We start from the raw sequence: 20,954 nt of genomic DNA, 5'->3' as shown, positions 1-20,954 counted from the left end.
GACAGGAGGAGCCAGTCGAACAGAGCCACTAGAAAGTCTGCCATTGACACCAGGCTTGCTGCCACCTCTCATAGCAGGCAGGTGAATTGGTGGAAAGGAGGAGTGAGAGCCATTGCAGCCCCTGCCTAAGCCTAGGCCAGCCCTGCCACTGCCACCCCCTCTAAGCCCAAGGCTAGGGGGAAGAGATGTGTGAGAATCCACTGCTTGCCTGCCTTAACTGCTGCCTCTTCTCTATGGGTGGGTGGGTGAGCTTTGGAGCAGGAGTGCTGTCACTGCTTGCCAGCTTCAGGAACCCTTCCCTGACTCTCTACCTCCTGTCCTCCTGCTGCTCTGACATGCCTTCCCACCCCACCCCACCCCGCCCCCAAGCTCCCTGGAGCAGATCCTGAGCAGATCTGCTCTGCTTGGCTTTTCCTTTGAGAACTTGGAGGCAGGGGAGGGCATGTCAGAGCAGCAGGAGGACGGGAAGGAAAAGTCAGTAAAGAGAACCTGAAGAGAGGAAAACCCAAGCAGATCCACTCCGCTTGATTTTTCTTGCAGAAGTGGCAGAAAGCAGGAAGCCAGGAGAGCAAGAGGGAAAAGTCAGCAAAGAGAACCTGAAGAGAGCTACTTGGAGGGTGGTTGGAGGAGAGCTTGCTGAAGTCTCCCTGCACGTTTGGCATCTCTGGGTATGAAGGGGGCTGTTGAAGTGCCACGGGTTCCGATGATTTACAAAACTAACGAATCGTATCACGAAACGGGACAATTTCATGGAAGTTCATGTTCCGTGATTCGTGGAACACAATGAAATGTGAAACTCTTGTTTCATTTTTTCCCGTTTTGTGCCCATCTCTAGTAGTGAAGTAGATACTTATATAAACATTGGTATGCATAGCCCCAGTGACTTTGCTTTATTTGTTATTCATACTATGCCACTTTTCTGCTTCCCACTTTCAATGGGATTCAACTGACTTGGTTAAGAGCCTAGGATTTATACTGGATCCAGTTCTGCTGCTAGAGAAGCAAGACAGCAGTAAAAAAAAGCCTTCTCCCAGCTCAGACTAGCCTGGAAAATGGCCACCTACCTTGACATGGCCAGTCTGACCACCTGGATTCACCCCATGTTAACATCTAGACTATACTACTGTAACACAATTATTAATATGGAACTTCAACCTCTTTATACAATTTTGAAATTATTACAGCTAAAAAAATTCTAAGTGCATTTCTCCTCAAACTGACAACTCCTTCATTTATTTCTCTTAGAACATTTCTAAAACAAAAGACATTGAATTCACAGGGGTTTTAGAGACTTTATTTATGTATAAACAATTTAAACACTTTGCCATAAATTATCTTTGCCTGTCTCTATTCTTTGCTTAGCAGCAAATTAAAATTAATATAAAAACTCAATGAACAATTCATACATGTATATTACAAAAAAGTTCTGTACCAAAGTTCTTATTAGACTTGTTTTTATTTATTTTTTAAAATTTTTTGTCTTGGTGACCATAATGTGATTGTCTCAGTTTCTTGACCAAACAAACACACTAATAATTTTTTTTTTAAATCTGAAACAGTGATTGTGCCTTCTGGCTGATGTATGTACAGGGTGATCTGAATTGGTGCCCATTTGCAATAGTGTTAACACAATGCCCACAGCTCTACTAGAACTGATACCAACAAACTACTGAATCTAAACAGACTACACCCTGTAACTGTGTTATACTGTCCACAATGGAATCTTCAAAGACAAACAGAGTATGAAATTTATCAGTAGTGATTTATAGCCACCATTTTGAATTGAACTTTACACTCTGCCCTCTTTGAATAAATTAACTTTAGGCCAGACAAAAGCAGGGTCGGAGTGCAAGTGCAGGTTTATATTCCTTAACATATATTTGTTACTATTTCCAGTGCTCTGTTGCTCCTGTTCTCCTCATTTCTTCCAGTTGCTACACACAATTCACCCCAGAAGTCATGTATTGAATGCACCTGTATTTTGCTTTGAAATGAAAAACCTCTGAAATGTTTATCAAACAAGCAGCCCCTCAGCTGGAGGTGGGTGGCCCTCTTGGATTTCTTGAAAGTTTGCTCACGTGTGAATGGAGTGAGGTAATATAAGATGAGGCCTTCCTTTTCAATATTTTTCTTTTGAATTTTTTTCTTTAGACCCAGAACAAGTGGGTAATATTTATGGGGTACTTCTGAATTTGAGTGGTTTAAAGTTTTCAGTCTGGCTTTAGTCACTTCAGGATGTGGTTTTTAGTCACGTGGACAGCAGCATTTCACTCAAAAAATGTGAGCTTTCTTGCCACTTACTATCCCGAAGTACCTCAGCCTAGTGCCCCAGTTGGTCTTCATCTCCTTAGGAGAGGAGATAACAGTTGACTACTGATTCATCCAGGCAAGGATGACAGCAGATTAATTTGTTACCTCTTTCCCATTTCATTCTGTCTTAAGAACTGGATGTTGCTGCTACTGTCTGCCAGCTCTGGGTACTGCTCCACTGGGAGCACATAGTATCCTTCGTAGCCTTGCACCCTCCCTGTGCTCAAAAGCTGCTGCTTTTCCCCTTCAGTCCATAGTCGACTACCCTCTTTGCCTTCCCGTGCCTTCTGTTGCTCTTTGAGCCAGGCTGACCCCAAGGCCCGTTGCCGAGCTTGATCCAGCACTCTTGCTTTCTCTTCATCCAATGTGTCAGGTGTGAGGCCGTAACGTATATTCATCAGCAAGGTAGAATACTGGAATTCAATATTTGTGAACCTTCGAGTCCTTCCATTGATTAGAAGGGTTGGCTGGGACACTGTAACATTCACTCCACTGTCTAGCACCTTACGCCCACTTGTCATTGCTAGAGTGACAAGGTCGCCATCAGATGAGCCAATCTTGACAAAATAATGGGTGTCCTTCCCCTCAATACTATAGTGCATCTTTTCCAGGTAGTAGGCATTGTTAAGCACTAAGGCGATTTTTCGGCTATCTTCTGTTGTTACGCTTGAAACGCCCGTTGTCACTTTGCCTTCCTTCACAGCAAACATGACACCCTTGCCAATAATTGGAGTGGCAGTTGCAAACCAGTGACCTGCTTTTTCTCTAATATTGGCATGCAGCCTTTTAGAGATGACTTGTCCCTCAAGGGCCATGAAAGCTTGGTTGTGTCTTTCTGTTGTCTGCTGGACTCCAGTAATTAGCTACAATAACAACAGAAAAAATACAGGTTACAGAATATTTGGAAATGCAAACTACTGTGGAATGCTTTAATACTCTAATTACAATCCAAACTAATGTTAATTTCTTTAACATACTGTTGAAACATTTAGTTGACTCATTTATATTCAAATCCCGTGAATTTGGAAAATAGATGCATTACGTCTTCTAAGTAAAATCTTATACATTTGTTATTATGTTTTAGGATGTGGTACTTGAAGTTTGTTTGCTGATGTGGCAAGCTATTATACTCTTTGCTAACATAATGCTTATCAATAAGCAACGACCAGTAAAATGTTTATGACAGATGTGTGAAAAAAACCATACACAAATGGTATTTTGCAGTATATTCACTAACCCAAGCTATATTCCAATGTAGTTTGGGGTAATAAACAAACACGCAAACACCTATGTAAAAGTCAGTGCGTTTCACAAAACCCAGAGACTGTTTCAAACATCTATCATTATTAACTACTAGAGTTTTTAGTATTTGTGGGGTTATTTTTCTATTCCAAGAGTAGATCTGTTCATGATGAGGTAAAGATTCCCCGAGTGTTTGTGCTAAGCTATCATTCTGATGTTTCCTGGGATGAGATTTGCTTTGCAAAAACCACCAAGACATTAATTATCATAATACGTTATACTGACTGGGACAAAAAAGCATTCCAATGGCAAAATCAGTAAATTTGAGGGGTTGTATATGTCTTGGGTGTTCTTCTGTTTACAGATAGAAAACTGTACATGGTAGCTGGCTGTTTTGGGGGGCACTGTCTACTATACTTGTCAGTTCCCTACTCCCACCTGCAACCCTCCAGCCCCACTCACCTGGCTGGTGAGTCTGCTGCACTCCCCCATCATGTTTGAAAATTTATTAAAAGTTGCCTCCAGACTGGTGATTTTTAATGTATCTAGCTTCAGCACAACCTGCAGCTCCCCTGTTGAGCCAGAAAATGAAGTCATTTTCCAGTGCAAGAGGGAAGCTGTGGGTAGCACCTGTTTGGAGGTGATTTTTAATGAATCTGGGTTTGGCACAATCTGCAGTTCCCCTGTTGTGCTGGAAAATGATGTCAGTAAGTCCCCTACTGCCCCTGCCTCTCAAGCCCCTGCACTCCGTGGTTTGGTACCTGGGGGACCTGGCAGCAACCCTAATGACTATTAATATGCAGGTGACAATATCCTTAAAGGACATAGTTTGTTAACCCACTTCCATATGCATTCTGTCAAAAAAAATCACTCTGGTTGACTTTTTATCCCAGAATGCTTTCAAGGAGTTTGCAAAATAATTAGTCCAAAATTGCCCCAGTTTTACACACTTTAATCCAAAAAGAAAAGGCATTCTTAATTCTAATATGGGGTGGTTGTAGTGTTTGTATCAAAGACTAACTTGTTTGGCCATATAAGTTACACCTGCGCTTTACAAATGATTTCAAGTAATTTTCTGAGTGATGATCTCCCTCATGTTATTATTAAATTAAACTAAGAAGATAAAATGGCAACTAAACCCCCAGAGATTAAAAGCTCTGTCATGTAAGTTAAGGGTTTAAAACCTATTTCCAGTCAAGCATGCAGTTTTATGTCATGCATGAAACTTTTATTAATAGAAGAATAACTGCATGCCACAATTTTTACTGCCTTACATAAAAGTCATAAAAGTAATGATATTACAAGGTGACAATATGATCAACTACCATCATTAATCAAGCAACATTTTAAGGATAGATACTGAAAGAGCTTAGCAACACCGCAATGAGACTAACAATATTTGTGGACCGCAAATAAAGAAGGACAACATGAGATCCAGCCAATTCAATCTATTTTAGTTTCACTAGATTGACTTTGCCATTGGTAAATGGACAAGATAATGTCAATTGCAATGTTACTCAAAAAAATTCACTATGTGGATGGAAAGTACTTCTGCTTACCTGTCCATTTTCACATGCCTGAGACTCTGACAGCTCATAAGGAGGTGGCACAAAGTACATTCTTGCTCGTGGGAAACCAGGGATAATGTTGCTGAGCTGAAAGCCAAACATCACTAACCAGCTCTTCACATCTGAGAATTAAAAGTAAATATGTGTGTAAGATCTGATGGTGCAAAGTAAATGTCAATCACACTGAATCTTAACATCTGCTTAGAAGGCAAGGAAAACGCTTCAGAATTTTTAGCCTATTTTATTTTTCTTGACAGTCTGGCAAACAAAAATGCACCAGCCAAGCATGAAGAACAAGGGCTGTTTCATTTGTATTAAAAAACAGATGCTCTAACAGGGAAGATCTCTACTTAGCTATCTAGTTCATAAGAATCCTAAAACTGACTGTCTCTCCCCGAGTTCCAGGAATATCATTTATCATTACAACACTACTCCTACTATGGTTCCTACTATAATGACTAGTTTCTACAGCATGTGCTTTTGGGTCCAAAATACTTCATAATACTTATCTCGTTTTGTAACCACAGTTATCTGTACATAGGATTACTTTCCAAGTATTTTGATTCCTCAATACAGAACAAAGGGACGGTAGGGCATGGGTCATCATCATCACTGCTTCTTTCATATTTTCCTTTACAGCAAAATAACTAGACACTGGGAGAAATTCTGTCTCTCAGCTGAAAGATGTCAGCACTCATCACTGGGTGTTAAATGGGTCTGGCCACAGACAGAAAGTGATGCTTGGTTTCATATCTAATAACACAGGTTTAAGCAAGCAGTGATTTATGGTAAATGGAGGCAGCTGTTAATGGAGAATGAAGCAGCAAAGTCACCAGGGGCTTCATAAATATACAGTACAAACAAGTAGCCCATCCTTGTAAGTGCAAGTAATAATTAAGCAAAAATGTGATATATAAGCTGCTGCTTGCACTTGAACCAGACACATAACAGCTAAACTAGACACTGCATGCAGTTTTGTAAAACTTACTATTTTTTAAAAAAGTGCAGTTTGGGAATGGAAAGGTCAGTGGGTCGGGGCCTGCTTTCACCTTTCTTTCAATGGAAAACTGCACTCCAAGGTGCTCTTGCACCAGCAGGTGAGATTTGACACATGGCTTGCAAGGGATTTTTGTCCACTAATCAATGATTTCTGTCATTTTAAGAGTGCATCTCAGTCTAATGAAACTCTGAATGCCAAGGAGTAAGTTAAGTGAAAATACACAGCTCTTGGTGGTTTCCATGAATTAGCCATGCTTCATTTTGAAGATAATTTGCCTTTTCTGAAGTTTTAATCTCCTCTGAAATTATGGTCACTGCTGGTGGGAGGAGAGACTTTTTTGTTCTTAGAAAAGTTACTGTGGCCTTAATTACAACATACTGCTTATTCTAGCCTGAAAAGAATTTCTTTTGAATACATCTTAATTGACTTTCTTTGAAAAAGCAGTTAGTAGCTAGTTCAAGTACTACTAACTAGTTCTTAGTGTGATCTTACTAAGAACCAAATGAGTCCTACTGGAGAAGGAAGTTAGAACTTCCACCCAAGCTCAAAGCATGCAGTTTGTACTTACTTGTATCCAAATGTGCTTCAATAGTTTCATTTCTTAAACAGTACTTTACACTGACATTTCTTCTTTTTTTATTGGGCTTTAATTCTTATTCCTATTGGGTTTGAGCTTGCCCATCAACCATTTTATTTCTAGGACATTGGGAGCCAGGATATTAGGATCAGGCACTAGCCTGTTTAATGGACTTCAGCTAAGTACACAGTGAATCTCAAGGCAATGACTAAACACCACTGAATTAAATGGGTACATGACTGAAGTGTTGTTTGACAACATTTCCCTCTGTAAATCAATGTGATGTCTGCTTGTAAAGTGTCATTAGGTTAAAATCTTAGAAAGTGCTGAACACAGTTACTTCAATACACCACACAAAGTAAGCTCTTGCTTAGCCTTAGGCATGTTAAGTAAGGAAGCTTATTTCAAGTGCATAAAGTTCAAAGTTCTTAATGGTTCAGCCAGTCATCTTAGTAACATTCAGAATCAAAGTCATTACAACAGTAAAAATATACCCTGCCCGATTAGCGTGTTGGATGCACTTTGTATATAAGTAATCCTCATATAAATAACCAATCATTCAACTTAAGTCCCATTGATCTTAGTGCATCTGAAGCACATGAAACCGATCCAGAGTTGCATCTTCAGTTTCAAAAGAATGGTTTTTCAGTTCTTAACTAACAAGTAGGAATCATGTGCTGTCAAAGGGTGAAACCTTCCTTTTATACTTCTTATACAGACAATAGTTCCAGATTAAAGACGATTCCTGTCCCCACTCCCACACCATGTACAATTTTTTGACCTCCTCTGTTTTTTTCTGCATGCAAAATCTCACCCATAACATGTTCCTCAATGTTCCTTAGATTTCAGAGCCATGGACTGTTTCTTACCTGTCACATAGTTCTTTAAATCCAGTTCATTGCTGAGAGGATTGTTGCTCTTGAACATATACAAGTTGAATGGAGCTGGCTCCTTACCAATATTTTTCCACGTTGTATAGTCAGGATTTGTCCAACGTCCAGCCAAAACATCATAATCTCTCTGAGTAAAGTGGACTAGTTTTGTTAAGGGGTCATAAAGTCCTCCATGAAATCCAATCACTATTTGGAAGTCAGGGTTGGAATCATAATATATCTCTCCATATGCAGTATATTGCAGTTGCTTGATCATCAGCCCATTGATGCTGAATACTGCCAGAGGTGTCCCTGTATTATCAGAAGCAACATAATATTCTTCCCCACTGCTGCTTTCCATAGCAAAAAGATGACCTTGCAGATCATAGTACAAAGAGGTTATTTCTGAATTTGAATGGTTATATACGTGTGTTACTCTGGTAGGATTGTGAAGATCAGCATAAAAGTATTGAAGGTGGTGCCCCAAATTAGTTTTGTAAGAAGCCCGTCTTCCTACTCCATCATAACGGTACTGAATGCTCCATCCATTTGCTTTGTTGTAAGCTCTTGTTAAGAGGCCTTTGGAGTTATACTCAAATATATCAGAGCCTCTTTGACATAGAAAGCCATCATCATCAATTTTGTATTGCATGTCACCCAAGCGTGTAATCCTATCCCTTAGATCGTAACGTAGTGGCATCAGTCGGACACTGTTACCAGGATTCAACAGATGCAAATTCCCATTTAGATCATAACTGTAACGCCAGGTTGGTCTGTCATTGACAGCCACACTCTGAAGCTGCCCATCTCCATCATAATCATAGGTGTATTTAGTTGTGTTGGCATAAGGCCCAAGTTTTAATTCTCTCTTTGTAACCCTTCCCATACTGTCATATTGCACTGTCATCCAATACATGAGCGATCGGAACATTTCGTACTGAACTTCCTTAATGCGCCCATGTGTATCAAAGTGCTTACTCAGTGTCATCACAGCTGTGGTAATTATTTGATTTATATCATAGTAGATTACTCCAAATTTGCCAAAGTGCTCTACTTTGCCTGAGATTTCATCATAACGGTAAAGGTCAACTGGAAGAGGTATCTCGCTTATTATAGGCTTGATGCTAGCAATCCGAAAACTATTATCATGATAGGTATAATCAAATCTTGCATTGACCATGCCTTCCTCAGAGAACCTGTAAATCTGTTTGTCAACCAGAGGGCCAATTTTACGGTAGCGAATGGTACAAGAAAATCCACCACTCTGTAGGTTCACCATCTTGAGAACTCCAGTAGTTTCATCATATCCAAAAGTCACTGCTGTGCTGTCATACACAATCTCAGACAACTTGGATAATTTTCCATACTTGTAGAAAACCTGTCGACCAGTTCCTAAAAAAGATGTTTTCAAAATCCTTCCATCATCGCTATAATCAAAAATCACTGAGGCATTACTCTCCGGAGGGTTATAAATATTTCGAATGTAGCCAATAGAGGTATGAGTGGACATACTGTGCCGTGCAATACTGGGCATAGTGACAGCATGTAGTCGGTCTGAAGTGTCATATTCAAAGATGTACTGTCGCTGACTCTGAAGTAGTAGAACCATGGACTATTAGAAAACAAACAAAAATGCAAATTAGATGATATTAGTGTTATTTCTAGCTTGTATGTTTGTGTGTGGTTAGCTCAAGAATGTACCAAGGAGGTTTTAGAATTACAATACGCCTAAATAAAGCAACTATATTGAGAATTCTTTCTGTGTATGCGAAATTCTACCCATTGCTGTTAATATATTGTTCACATATAAGCTGCATCACCTGACCAATGGTCAGGTTCTCAACATGCAAATCTAAAATCCAAAGTACATTTTGCCAGAATTGTAAACATTTCCCCACTACATTTTTGAAAGATATATTGTTAATTCCTTAAGTGGCTTGTCTTCTGGATGTTGTAATGCTCACTGAGAAATCAAAAAGACAGCTAAATTAAAAATGATAGTTATACACTTTCTTAGAACAACAGACTTTAGAGAAACAGCATGCTGTTCCTTTAAAAATAAGACACAATAGTAAAGAAAATATGGCTTAAGTAAGGGCTCAGGTTCCATAAATAAGGCTCAGAGATGAGCTATGGGACAGTGTTCTGCCAAGTTCAGCGATATTAAGCATACTTGTAAGAAAGGGAGCATTTACATTATCATTCTCTAGCTGGAACATGGCTTTTGGCTGTCACCTCTTGGCAAAAATGTATGTAGTAGCTTGTCTTATGAAAACATTAATCATGCATGTCATTACTACACCAACCTGCAATAAGCAAGGCTCATAAGTCAGGCTTACTCACTGCATAGTGGCAGAGGAAAATGTTGTTTTTCCACTGGAGATGCTGCACTTGCCAATCGACTAGATCTATGCTTGATCGGCTTCAGCGTCACTTGCTTCCAGATCTTTTGCTACTCCTTAAGGCCATCTCACATTTTAGAAAAAAGATTCTATGCAGTACGGGCAACAAGCTTGCTGGCCTCACCAAATTGCCTTGCTATACTTTAAAATGGAATAAATGGGCTGGGCATCCAAGAACATTGGCTCAACAGTAAAGATGGCTATGAATTTTCGGCTATGAATTGCAGTTTTCTAATTTATAGCAGGATCAGAAATGCTGAATTCTGAACAAGTAATTGTGTATCCAAATATTTCTAATCATTAGAACACTGACATTTTTTTCTTTATGTAAGTATACATGTAGATAAATCCCAGAATAGACATACTATAGACATACTATGTAATGCTATTGCTCAGTCCAAAAAGTACCTACTTTTTCCAGATATGTGTAACTCCATACTTTTCCATCTGCAAACATGCGAGAAATAATCCTGCCTTGTTTATCAATATCTGTTCTTTCACTCATAGCACCACGTTGAAGTCCAGCTAGTCGTCCATTGGAGAAATAAGACACATTCACAGCAGCAAGACCACTGCTAGGTAGCCAAAGAAAAGGGCGTCCAAGCTGATCATAAATAATACGGAGGGTAAATTTCCGGTGATCATCATATATTTTTTCTGTGCGAATATTCCGGTCATAATCAATAGATAGCAAATTCCTTCCATGGACCTATTTAAATAAAAGAGATTGACCTCAGTCAATAATTTGTACTTCAAATATACATTATCATAAAAAAGAGCACTTAATAAGTTTGTTTCAGTAAAGAAATTTACCCAACGTTTCTTTAAAAAATGACAACCACACTAAGAAATGATATGTTCCTTGTTATTCAAACCAGTCTCCTTATTTATTTTTCAAAAATCCTGTGTGTACCACATTAAAATGAAACTTCTTTTCTACAGACATGGCAAAAAGTCAGCACTTGTTTTTTCTGCCCAATGAGGACCCAAAGTGGCTTACAGCATCATTCTCCCCTTCTCAGTTTTATCCTCACAAATGCACCTTGCAAGGTAGGACAGGTTGACAGAAAGAATAATTGGAATGAAAAAATAGTTCCTCCATGTTTATGCCTCGTCCTCTCTTGTCCTTTATGGCAAATTTTAGACTGTATGTTTCTTGGAGGAAGGCCTGGGGCCTATATTCATGCATTGTACAGGAGAGAACTCAGTCTCTGCAGATCCAATGAGGAATCTTTAGATAATCCAAAATGATATGGGACTCCATACAGTAAATGAACATAGGACATGGGAAAGTTGTTCCATAGAAAAGGAGACTGGGAACCTGAGACACAGCACAAGATGGCACAAGATCTGAAAAAAGAACTGAAAAGTCACATGGATGCCAAGTCCTGGAAGTCCTGGAACCTCTTATTTATCTCAGAATGAGCCTAAAAGATTGAGTTAAAATTAACCCTAAGGATCTCAAATTCCACTGGCATCTGTTACTTTGTACCCACCATACTTTTCATATGGAACTAGAAAGGCAGACGAAGAACTTCTAAAAGAAATAATGTCTTACTCAACTAGTGTCAAATGGCAGTGAAATAGTGCAATTAAGTGTTATTGTACAGAAGGAAAGCAATTCACTTTACATCGGTCCTTCATTGACTGGGGTATGGCTTCTTTACTGTTAGTATTTTGAAAGCTGTATTGATTTCTGTTCTTAGAGAAGACCACAAGTTTGAAATCAAAGATGAAGGAACGCTCTCTATTTTCTGCTAGATTGCCGGTCAACCAGATGTCTCCAAAACCATTTTTAGTAGTGGGAAGTATGCTAGGGAAAGAACTCTGAGAATAGGGACTGATGGATGTGTTACATTTGACATGGAAGTGATACTGAAAGCAGAGTCTTGACATTTAGAACTCTTAATTACGCAGTGTGTTGGTATAATGGCAAGAGTCTCCATGCCCCTGCCAGCAATTATTAGGAATATACCCAATAAGAGAGAGAGGAAGCCACAGCAGCAGGTGGATATTCTGGATGTGAACTGAGTGATCCATGTGGTGAGCAGCTTTCCAACATTATGGCCTCCCAAATGGAGCCACCAATATGGCTCTTAAATGGAGCCACCAATTTCCAGCAGCTTTCACATAGCAGCATAACCCCTAGATTGTGCCCTGCTCACTGGCATCTATGTCACATGGATGCCAATTTTTGCCTTTCATGGGCAGCTGTCACTTTCTTCAGATACAGCTCTTGAAGGTCATACGACAAGCACACAGAATGTAAGGAGCTGATGACTTTAGGGCCTTTTAAAGCTAAGGAGAAACTAGAACCATAAACTAAGCTAAGGAGAAACTAGAACCAAGGAAAAACAGTCTCCTACAGGAAAAATGTTTTTGCCATATATCAAAGGAATTACTGATCAGATGGGAAAGCTTATGAAAAAGCATAACCTACAAGCAGTATTCAGACCCACCCGAAAAATACAACAGATGCTACGATCAGCAAAAGACAGTAGAGACCCCCTCACCTCTGCAGGAGTATACCGTATACCCTGCAGCTGTGGACAAGTTTACACCGGGACCACAAAGCGTAGCATCCAGACAAGAATAAAAGAACATGAAAGATACTGCAGACTTGGACAACCTGAAAAATCAGCAGTGGCTGAACATAGCCTAACTCAAACAGGGCACAGTATCTTATTCCAGGACACCAAAATACTGGACAACACTTCCAACTGCTTTGTCAGACTGCACAGGGAAGCCATTGAAATTCACAAGCATAAGCAAAACTTCAACAGGAAAGAAGAAACCTTAAGAATGAACAGAGCATGGTTTCCAGTTCTGAAAAACACCAGGCTAACAAAACACTCTACACCCGACAATAGCCCTGCAGAGAAGATTAGCACATCAAGCACCAATCCATATGCAAAAGAACCTCCTCAGGATACAGTGAAGCCTCCCGCCATTAGCATTCCACACCCTGGGAAACTCTTACAGGATGACTCAGCTCAACCCCACCCCTCCTGATATAAATGACCTGCCAACATCTTTTCCACACTGTGACACTGAGAGATCTCGGTCTTTTGGCGCTACACCTCTGAAGATGCCAGCCACAGCTGCTGGCGAAACGTCAGGAACCACCACAGTCAACGGGACGGGTTCCAGAAATGCAAAAATCCAAAGGGAAATGCCCCAGGAACCCACAACTCTACAATAAATATATCAAAATGGATTTAATTACAGTAATATTCCCATTGTATAAATACAAGAGTATACAAATATTCATAAAGTATTGCAAAAGTTCATTCAATAACACAAATCATACAGTTACATATATACAAATCCATACATCTCCCCAAATACTGTTAGTAGCAAACGCCAGTTCCTTTTGCGCAGCTAAATCCTCTCCTTTGTGGACAGCTGGAGAGGGAATAATACTTAAACCTGTGCTCGTCCTACATGTGAAGACGACAAAGTAATGAGTTCAAAGCAGCCGTAAATACAACTGTGAATATTCAAAGCGGCTAATTCCAAAGCGCACATACAGGATCCCCCGTAGGATCTCCTGGTAGATGGCAATGAGCCCGCCAGCTACAGTTGCTCATTTCGGTTTCCCTTCATCCTGGCCTCCTTTATAACAGTCAAGATCACAATTTCCAAACTGATTCGCCCATGGCGACGCTTTCCCTTTTCAATTAGTGCTAATTCACAGCACTAATTGAAAAGGGAAAGCGTCGCCATGGGCGAATCAGTTTGGAAATTGTGATCTTGACTGTTATAAAGGAGGCCAGGATGAAGGGAAACCGAAATGAGCAACTGTAGCTGGCGGGCTCGTTGCCATCTACCGGGAGATCCTACGGGAGATCCTGTATGTGCACTTTGGAATTAGCCGCTTTGAATATTCACAGTTGTATTTACGGCTGCTTTGAACTCGTTACTTTGTCGTCTTCACATGTAGGACGAGCACGGGTTTAAGTATTATTCCCTCTCCAGCTGTCCACAAAGGAGAGGATTTAGCTGCGCAAAAGGAACTGGCGTTTGCTACTAACAGTATTTGGGGAGATGTATGGATTTGTATATATGTAACTGTACGATTTGTGTTATTGAATGAACTTTTGCAATACTTTATGAATATTTGTATACTCTTGTATTTATACAATGGGAATGTTACTGTAATTAACTCCATTTTGATATATTTATTGTAGAGTTGTGGGTTCCTGGGGCGTTTCCCTTTGGATTTTTGAAACGTCAGGAACTACAATGCCAAGACCACGGCAATACAGCCCGGAAAACCCACAACAACCATCGTTCTCCGGCTGTGAAAGCCTTCAACAATACATAGAACCATAAACTTAGCATGTGCTATAGTAAATGCTTTAATATGAAAAATAAATAACTGCATTCACTGGAGAAAGACCAAAGTATCCAGGCCAAAGCGGTACTCTAATAAAGCTTCTTAGGCAATTTAATTGTGAATGCACCATTAATAAAGTAGAAGTCTTTAAATTAGATATCTTTTGACAGCAATAACTACTTAAGAAGTATTCATCAGTTCCTGGGAATTTGTTCTTCAGCTTATATTTTACAGCCACTTTGATTAAGCAATATTTTCTCTTATCCAAATTTAAACAGCACATCAAACAATATGGAAATAGACCCCAAGCCTTTCTTGAGGATATGAAAGTTATTCTGAATTATTTTCACAGCAAGGGCGAACCCAATTCCCACCCCAGCCCACTCTGCAGGAATTCATTTACAGAGAAAGCAATTTTAAAATTAACACAACTCAGAGTTTGTAAGGAAATAATTTTTAATTATCATTTATTTTCCTTGCTCTGATTTTTTTCACTTAATGAAGTAGATCTCTCTTTACCACAGTTTTTATCTCCTCAGTGGATAAGCCCTAAACACATTGTTCATGCAGAGTTTCCCAGAGAGGGTTCAGATATTGCCAAGCAGGCTTTCTCAAAACTAAGGAAGTCACTTTTAAAAATTAATCCTGATAAAGAAATTCTTTCTTCTCCTATTTTTTATCTTAGATTTCAGTTGCCTCCACAGGAAAACACAACCAAAGCTGTCTGTATCATACATTTTATATGTCTATGAGAAGGAAAGTGACAGTTGATACGTTCTTTTTCATCATATTGGGAATTATGAACCTCTTGATGAAGCCCTGTGGACTCAACTGAAACTTTCCATGCAAAAGGAAGCCAAAATTACCATGCAAATCAGTATTACTGACAACAAACAACACACCATGAGTCTCTAAAGAAGTTATATTTAACTTTTTCTGACTGTCCTTTTAAACTTTAATCCCCTCCCTTACCCATAGTTTTCAGGGAAGGAAGACAAAAGCCCATCATACGCTAAAAATGGTTAATTATGTTTGTTTCAATATATATATATATATATATATATATATATATATATATATATATATATATATATATATATATATATATATATGACTTCTTTGGATTGCGGTGGAAGCTAGGCAAGTGTCACCAATAAAACAGATGTTGCTGCTGACCACACATATTGCAGTCTCTTTCCCCAACATGACTCTTATGCAGGAAAAAGTAACCTCTTCTTACATGGAAAGTGGCAGCTTCTGGGTCTGGCTTCTTTGAAGGTGCTGTAAGAAAGTCAGAGTGACCAATGCTGGCTAGCTTTGGAGAAGTAGGTAGTAATGGTTTATAAAATTTTCACTTGGATGCAAAACACATTGCACTTTTATATATCTACTGACTAGATGTTTTGCTATGTCAACCATCTCCTTCAGCTACAATGGGCTACCAGAAAATGGAAAAAAAAACTATTGCTCTTCTCTTTTGTTTAGGAGGCACATGATGCCACAAAATTGCTGAAGATAAGCATGTCTGGGTGTGATTCATGCCTACACGAGAGGCCTCTTGAGAGAATTCTATGGGCCAAACTAGATGCCGTCTGTGGATGCTGCCATTTTAAAGCAATTTTAAAATGCTCCAGGGGCAGCAGGCTGAAGTAGTCTTGACTCCCCCTGTATCTTTCCAAGCGCTGAAATGGCCGAACCCTGCTCAGTAGCTGTTTCTGCACATAAAAAGGTGATAGGTGGGTGGGGGGGGGGGGAGTGCCTCATCCTGATTAGGATCGCTGTGGGGTTTTGTGGCATTTTAAAATTGCTTTAAATGGTGATGGCATTCGCAGGTCAGACCTGTGGCCGCCATCACACCTGGTTTGGCCCTGTAAATGGAAGAAAGGAGGGATATAAATGTAAGGAATAAGTCAAGTTCCTCAGTCTGATTCAAAATGTTTTTTTACACTGTTAACTTTCTGAAGTCTGTTTTGCCACAGATATCCTGTAATATCTTGGCCAAGACAATCAACACTTCATACCAGTTCCTCATTAGTTTCTGCAAAGAATGACATATACAACATAGTTGTTGCAAGACTGGCTAATATCTATGATGCACAGTGTGATTAGAAATGTATGTGTGTGTGCTCACGAGCACACAAATATTACTCAGGAAACACAAAGACCTGATTTGAAAGATTGCTTTCTACTGGCAGTGTAAGAACACCACAGAGTATAATTGCAGTGTCATATTAATTATATGGAAACCCAAACAAAATGATTTAACTCCCACACTTTCTAGGAACATTATTACCAATATCATGACTTCAGATTGCCTTTATTCTGCTACCTACACACACATCTGTTCTTCCCTGCCTGAGTGAGGCACAATGAGCTCTTCCTAAGGGCACTTACTGGCTTGTTCAGTAAACCTTTATGTGATATTAAGGTGTACACAAAAGAGAGAAGTCTTCATGGGGGTTTGCAGACTATAACACATTCAATTTCTGGTTGATAACTTATTTTGTCAGTAGACATTAATACCTGACTGTATAACAAAATTATAGCATAGGTCTTGTTCTGCCAGGCTTAATTATGGTTTTTACTGTCTGATCAATGAGAAGTAGAACTTTACGCAGCATAGACAGTAGAAATGACTCTCCATAGTCGTTTCAGGCACACAGTCAACTGCTGTCTTTGTTATGCCAATAGTTCAGCATGAACCTTTCTCTCTTCTGGACTTTCCAAGCCACGCTTCAACCTCCAGTGATTTTTTCCTGTGGTATTATCAGAGCTAGTGGTCTCTCACAGTCCATGCTCATGGGCAGAATGTAAGAACATAAAAATTAGTTTGCAAAGTCAGCTCAAGATCCTTGGCAACAATCCTAAGAACACTTCCCTGGGACTAAGCCATGTCCCATTGAGCAAAATGAGTAGGTTGCTTCCCTTGTTGTGACCCAGATTTCTGCCTCTATGGCCAGCTATCTTCAACAGCTCATCATAGCCATAGATATACTGTCTCTGCTATGATTCAACACAAGAAATAAATAATCTCACTCTTTAATCTAGTGATCATCCACACATTTAATGATCATTGTTTGTATATATTAATTATGTTTTGTGTAAAGATCACTTTCTTTTTTGAATTAAATCATCATTATGAAGTAAGTCTGATTGGCTGGTGGGTAGGAAGGAGACAGAAAAATGCAAGAGACATTTCAGGGAAGGGAAAATGGAAATAATGGGGGAGGGGAAAGAAGATGACCCCCCCAAAAGCCCTTTTGGGTCCCTCACTTGTATAAACAAATAAAAATGTTTTCCAGTATGAATAGAGGGACTTTCCATCATTAATGAAACCCCAAGCAGCTTCAAGCACTTATAGGAAAAAAAGCAAGTAAAGGAGCTTTCAAATCATAAGATGTTGTTATATTGCTGCACTGTTTCTCTAACTTTGTAATCCAGTTTTGTGATGTTGTTTTATGTATTATGCTGCTTTGTTAATTTTTGTAATCAAGTTTTATTGCATTCTTGGTTGTATTTATTGTACTGCTCTTTACATTGTTTTGAACTGTGCAATCTGCAAAGTGGCCCAAACTCAGTATTATGTCTGATCAGGGGTCATTTCGTAGAAAAAGAGCTGGAGGAACTCATTAGCATAGCTCATTAGCATATGCCACGCCTTTTACCATCACCAGAAGTGTGTCATTAGTATAACTGATCTGCATATGCTACACCCCCTGACATCACCTATTCTGGCTGTTTTGGATCCAATCCTGGCCATTCAGGGCCGAAATTGGACCCAAAATGGCAAAAAGGGGCTGAAAATGGCTGAAAAGGGGCCCAAAATAGTCAGGATCAGGCCGCTGATGAGCAGGACAGTGATCCACCACCTGTCAGAGGCCCTGTCCAGGCTGAAACGGGCCCCAAATGGCTGAGAGTCAGGTGGGCGGGGCTACCTGACATGTGACCTCTTTGGGGAACTGCCAGAACTGCGTTCCTGTGCGTTCCCCCTCGAAATGCGCCCTGTGTCTGATACATGATGAGTCAACGTTCCTCTATTCCTACCCAGCTCTATCCTTTTTACAGCTAAGAGTCACTGGGAAGTCTTTGTTAAAGCTCTGGAAGAGACGTCACAGCATTGTCCTAATGAGCAGGAGACCTGAAAGCCATACTCTCTTGGAGATGTTAGTTCTCCAGAATCACATCTGATTATAAAAAAGAACAGTCTTGAGTTTCTTCATGTCAGACATAATGTGAGTTTCATTGAAAAAGAAGGACTATAAATAAAGTAAATAAATTTATTTTCAAGCAGAATTGAAAATACCTGCTCAGTTTTAGAAATTAACTACAGTCCATTAATCCAAACAATTATTTTTATGATTCTTTCATATCTGATAAATTCCACAAAACTACTGGAAGAAATCCAAATAAATGATTTTCCTTGAGCCTGTATCTGCCACCTAACTTTGCATTTAATATTGTAAATCAAAGCACATTTACAGTGCAGTCATTGGGGGTGGGGATAAAAACGCCCTGGAAGCAGACTAGGAGTTATGCCGGTGTATCCCAGACTTATGCTATCATACCCCCTCCCCCATGATGGCGCAGTATCCCAGTGCCGCTCCACTAGGGTCTTCTGCTGGTGCCTGGCCACGGCAGCTAGGTGTGGGCATAATTGGGGTGTAGTTCCTGTGCCAGTGAGCCATGGGGGGCACAAATTAGTCTGCTTCCTAAGCCATTTTGGGCATGGGAACACCCCCTGCAGTAGCAGAAAGTCTGGACAGGTGGCTGCCCACCATTCCCATGTACCGACTGGGACTGTTAACACAGAAAAGTACTGGAGAAAAGGAAGAGGTGGTGGAAGGGCCGTGGCCCCCATGGATCAGAGCTTCCACATGGAATACCAGTCTGGAGACATCAGAGCATGCGTGTGGTGATGCAAGCATGTACCAGCTCTCTTGCAGTACTTGCTGAGTTAACAGTCCCAATTGGACCGACCCAGGTAGCCTGAGGGCTGTCCGAGCTGGATAAGCTTCCCACTCCCAGTTTCCCTACCCACCATCTCCAGAGGGTTGTTTTGGTCATGGTGAGCAGCCCTCTTGCCCTGGTGTGGGGGAGCTGACCAGCAGCTGTGGGTGCCATGACTGCGAGGGTATGTGGTCCTCAGCTGCCTGCTCTCTAGTGGGGAGGATGGAGGCAGCGGGGATTATGGCCTGTGCATAGCCTATGCCTTTGCTTGCCACTTGAGTGCCTGTCATGAGGGTGCTGGTGGCATGGTGAGCCTCAGGTTTGCACTGCCCAATACCTCCATTAGCCACCTGCCCTCATCATTAGACCCAGGATGGGGGAGGGTTCACTCATGTGCCTGTACCTGACCTGAGTGGTATGTCTTATGTATCCTCTATGCTTTTTTACTATTTTCAACTTCAGCTTGCTTTTATGTCGTTCATGAGACAGCTTTTAAAAAAGCTGAATTAAAATAAATGAGATGCAAATACATTCAATGCTTTCCCTCTTGTTTTCAAATTGCATTTTCAGTCCACTCAACCTGTTATAATCTCATAGTGATTTTCATTTAAAAGAGCTAAATGGATATGTGATTACTGTTACAGGAACTAACACAAGACAATTAAATGCTGAGGTGTTGATAGATAAAGCTGTGTTTTGATTTGCATATACATGGTGCAAAAAATCTAACTCTGGCAAGAATTCAGCTCTAAGACTTGTATGTTTAACTTCTGCTAATTACCACAAGTGCCTCTATTAAGGTTTTACTACTCAGAGCCAGGATTAAAGCCATTTATGTTAGGGCCTTACTTGTTATTTTGAGAGTCTAGTCAAAATTCAGCTCATTTAATACAACAAAAAAAATCCTAAAATGATTGCTATTAATAACCAACCTCTGTACTACAGCATTGTGCACAAATCAGTTATACAGAGCTGAAATAAAGATGTTAGCAATTTTATTCCTAATCTTGTAGTATGTTTCCCCCCTTTTCTGTTTGCAAAATATAGGAGTATACAGCTCTCTTATTATAAGCAGTACAACACTATAATACACCATGGAAAGAAATAGTACCTATTAAGCAGTGAAACTAAAAATTTAGTGCCATCCTGTCTTGCACACGTTATAGCTAGCAAGAAGCCGTGAGAATACAGGGCTCAGTGCTGCTTGTGAAGTGCAAGAGCCGGAGGAAGACTTTCAGCAGTATTCTGCACCAGAATAAGACAGGAAATGGCTTAGCACCTCAGGATGCTCTTTGAACAATAGCAGATGGCACTGTAATATACAAAATATCATACTGGTTAATGGTAGATGGGAGAGGACTGATGTGAACAGCAGGAAGTAACATGGTACATTCTCCACAGTTATTTGGTTGTGGAGTATGAAGCATATCTTCTTTCCACTCACATATTCAAGCCTCAGCTAGTGAAGGATAGGACAGAACCTAAGAGAAATTTTACCTGCAAAGAGGTAAAATTGGAAACTGCCCATTCACAGGCATTCTCTGAGGTGACTCCCACATTATGGAACTGATTTCCTGAGGCTATTAGGAGGGCCCCCACATTTCCTATCATTTCACAAAATGTGCAAAACACATTTTTTCAGGAGAGCATCCTTGTAGAGGGAGTAGAGCTGTGGTGTAATGAATCCGCTTCAGAAG

General features: G+C 40.1%; 1 protein-coding gene across 10 annotated transcripts in view; it reads right to left on the bottom strand.

Annotated features, from left to right (window-relative positions):
* Positions 1-2,411: 2,411 nt before the first annotated feature.
* TENM2 (teneurin transmembrane protein 2) overlaps positions 2,412-20,954 on the bottom strand; it is a 1,076,616-nt gene continuing 1,058,073 nt past the window's right edge. For all 10 annotated transcript variants that reach the window (XM_054977125.1, XM_054977126.1, XM_054977124.1 and 7 more), the window contains 4 exons: positions 10,384-10,680; positions 7,567-9,181; positions 5,112-5,242; positions 2,412-3,173 (listed from right to left, as the gene is read on the bottom strand). In XM_054977125.1, the coding sequence (XP_054833100.1) occupies positions 2,412-3,173; positions 5,112-5,242; positions 7,567-9,181; positions 10,384-10,680 (2,805 nt within the window). The remainder of the gene's footprint in view (positions 3,174-5,111; positions 5,243-7,566; positions 9,182-10,383; positions 10,681-20,954) is intronic.

This window comes from Eublepharis macularius, chromosome 4 (genome assembly GCF_028583425.1).
Source record: "Eublepharis macularius isolate TG4126 chromosome 4, MPM_Emac_v1.0, whole genome shotgun sequence".
Taxonomy (NCBI): Eukaryota; Metazoa; Chordata; class Lepidosauria; order Squamata; family Eublepharidae; genus Eublepharis; species Eublepharis macularius.
Note: the sequence above shows the minus strand (reverse complement) of the source record. Positions and strands in the feature narration are given on the sequence as shown.